Genomic DNA, 3,045 nt, shown 5'->3' on the forward strand with positions numbered 1-3,045 from the left:
GATTTAAAAAGTAACTTTTTTAATTAAACTTTGGATTGTCCCATGAAACAAAAACGTATTCACAAAAGCCTAAAATAATTAAATAAACTTAGGTTTAACAGTGATGTTTATTTGTTTGGCCCAAAATCTTGCCTGAGATTGCCCCTGCAACAATATCAGCAAACTCAGGATCCTTCTTCAATGAGGAGGCCATTTGTTGGACCAAAAACTGCTGCCAAACCGCCGTTTCGACCGTTGTCGTCGGAGTCGGGCTCTTGAACGACGACATGCCGTTTCCATGGATCAGATCGAGGGTGACGGTGGCGCACGACGGCTTGATGGTGGCTAAAATCGGGACTGAGCTGGCTTTCCCGCCATTGATGGACCTCAAGGATAGCTCAGTTTGAAAATGGCTGGCATGGCTGTGTTCTCCTTCGTAAGTTGCCACCAAAATCCTTGGATCTTCCAAACTTCTTTGCACCTAATCACAAAATTCATATAATCGACAAAACTCAATAGCGCGTTCTTATTTCTTGTTTACATAATAACTACTCATGTTCCTCGTTTGATATTATTTAAACATATTTCAAAATTTTCAAAATTCAACCTTGTTATTGGTTTTTCAAACTTTTCGTAACTATAAACAAAGCATTATTTTATTACTTCTACCTACAAAGCATAATAAATATATATTAAGAAAAACAAAACGTTGATTTTTTTTAGAATTAAAATATTAGAGGAGAAGGAACTCGAAATAGTTACTCAACACATTTCTGTTCTTGTTTCTTATATTTCTTAAGAAAAATGAGACATAAGAAAAAAAATAGAATTTTATTTTTTTATTTTTTCTACGAAAAAAAATGAATAATAAAAAATAAAAATGTTACTAAACGAGTAAAGTAGAGATCGATTACCTTCTTTTTGACGGGACAATTTGGTGCAGAGGAGCACTTGAAGTAAGCTCTGGGAGAAGGGTTGTCTCTAGTAACTTTTTGGCCATACTTCCGCCATTGATAACCATCTTTCACCACCTAATAATTTACAAATTCCAAATTTTAGGGTTCAATCCCTATTGAATCTAAATTCATGTCTCAAAATTTGGCTAAGATTTAAAAAAGAAGGTAAAATGAAGAAATTAACTCAACACGAACCATCTTAGATATATTTCTCAAAAACAGAAAGCCAAAAGCAAAATTTTCATCGAGCCTAAACCCTAATGGGTCAATCTCTAAAACCGGTCTTACTAAATCGGCCATACACCAATTCCCTTTTATTTGGGATGTGAGAAGGAGTGGTTGATCGCATGGGAGCTCTGTTAAAGATGAATAAGACCACCCCTCAATCCAAAAATTTAAGTCGATGAATTAGATAAATTTAATTCAGATATCTCAATCAACTCCTTCAAGTATTACAGTCAATGGAGAGATTATATGGTCGATATAAGAGAAAATGGAAAAAAAACACTATAGAAATAGCGAAACGAGCAATCGAAAAGCTTCTAGATCGTACAAATCCTCATAATTTAGATATTTGTTCCTCTAATAATCGTAGTATCAAATACTTCTCGACCAGAGGTTTTGTTAATTCAAACATGCAAAAATTAGGCTAATTTAAGCTAGTTATGGGTAAATTAAATTAAATAAAATTAAAATATATACCAAGCTTGAATCTGATGCTTCTTTGTGCACAAAAACTTTTGAAACCTTTGAGTTTGGATTTAGTAGTCTTGGCCTCTTAACAAGCCACCTGTTGAATTCTTCTTCATTATCCATTGTGTGATTATTATTATTACTGCAATTTTGATCATTCTCTGATCCTTCTGTTTTTGATCTCTTCCTTGAAACTGCTTCTTCAGCTTCTACTAATTCTGAGTTCTGCTTCTGCTCCTTCACTAAACACATCACTTGCTTTTGAAGATTCATGTATTTTTCGTACATTACTCTTAACATTTGACTCAGCTTCTCGTTCTCCTTGATTTTTCTATCCAACTCTTCTTCCAATGTTCGCCCCGAATCGAATTCCTTCAAATGACATAATTAACCATTCATAATATTTAGAGAAAAACCCGATGTATTAAAAAAACAAAAATTATACGACTCGTTTGGTAACATTCTCATTTTTTAGAAATAAGCATTTTTTTAGAAATAAGCATAAATGTTTGGTAACTGTTTGTTTCTCTGCTTCAAAGCTTTCACTCCAACGAATATTTATATTCCTTTTTGTCGTCGGATTTTGAGTATTTTAATGTGTATTATTTTGAAATTTACCAAAATTAGGTCTCGACCAAACTCAAATTTGTTGTTGTGTGAGCTCATTTATATATTCTCAACACTCATTCATTCAGTGGTCTCAAAACTAATTAATGGTAAGAAATTAAAAAAAAAAACAGATCTTTTTAAAGAAGGAAATGAAAATTAGAGCACTCGTGGGCTCACCTTATTTTGCAAGCTTAGTGAGAGCTTTGTTTTATCCCAAAAGATTTCTTCTTCAAACCCTCTTTTTTCCTTCAGGAAAAAAAAAACAGTTGAACAACAATCATTAAATTTATCAAAATTCTCTTGAAAATAAAGAGAGAAGCCACGATTTTCTTCAAACAAAAGAACCCAGAGAGATGAAGGGATGGAACAAAATCAAAACTTACTGAATTTTCAAGACCCACATCCATGGCTGATCCATAATTAGGGGAAGGATCCAAATTGAGATCCAAGAAAACATCCATGGCAGACAAAGACAAGGCTTCTTCAGATTGCATTGAAAGAAGAAAATTTTGAAAATGGGGTTTTGAAGAAGAAGAAGAAGATTGCAGAAAATTGAGTGATTATATATACAAATATTCATAGAAAGAGAGAAGGAAAAAAGAAAAAAGAAGCTTAATTTGTCATCGTCTGTGTGTAGGGTCCCCATACTTCTGGAAGTCGGTTTTGGAATTCTTTGCAGAGTCCAACTTCATTGATAAGCTCAAAAAAGAATAATAATAATAAATAAATAAATAATTTGCTTCCTAGTATGTTAGATATACAGTTACCATCAAGATTTTAAAGGTTGATGTCAATGGAAATATAGAAG

At 33.0% G+C, this 3,045-nt stretch overlaps 1 protein-coding gene across 2 annotated transcripts; it reads right to left on the bottom strand.

Moving 5' to 3' along the window:
- Positions 1–2,784, bottom strand: LOC111010701 (putative WRKY transcription factor 40). 2 transcript variants are annotated; one of them, XM_022284211.2, is made up of 5 exons: positions 2,621–2,783; positions 2,415–2,483; positions 1,638–2,000; positions 894–1,010; positions 1–460 (listed from the first exon to the last, which is right to left on the bottom strand). In XM_022284211.2, exons 1-5 carry the CDS (start codon positions 2,729–2,731, stop codon positions 95–97), a joined length of 1,026 nt encoding a protein of 341 aa, XP_022139903.1. In that variant the 5' UTR covers positions 2,732–2,783; the 3' UTR covers positions 1–94. The 2 variants fall into 2 exon arrangements, with proteins under 2 accessions (XP_022139903.1, XP_087975774.1); XM_088119648.1 differs by lacking the exon at positions 2,415–2,483 and having other exon boundaries at positions 2,621–2,784.
- Between the last annotated feature and the right edge of the window lie 261 nt (positions 2,785–3,045).

This window comes from Momordica charantia (genome assembly GCF_013281855.1).
Source record: "Momordica charantia cultivar OHB3-1 chromosome 11 unlocalized genomic scaffold, Mcharantia_2.0 BLBB01000011.1, whole genome shotgun sequence".
Classification (NCBI taxonomy): Eukaryota; Viridiplantae; Streptophyta; class Magnoliopsida; order Cucurbitales; family Cucurbitaceae; genus Momordica; species Momordica charantia.

Coding starts and splice junctions, on each gene's coding strand:
- LOC111010701 (XM_022284211.2), bottom strand. CDS start 2,731: ATGCAATCTGAAGAAGCCTTGTCTTTGTCTGCCATGGATGTTTTCTTG. Junction 2,484..2,620: donor ATGTGGGTCTTGAAAATTCA/GTAAGTTTTGAT, acceptor TTTTTCCTGAAG/GAAAAAAGAGGGTTTGAAGA. Junction 2,001..2,414: donor CACTAAGCTTGCAAAATAAG/GTGAGCCCACGA, acceptor TGTCATTTGAAG/GAATTCGATTCGGGGCGAAC.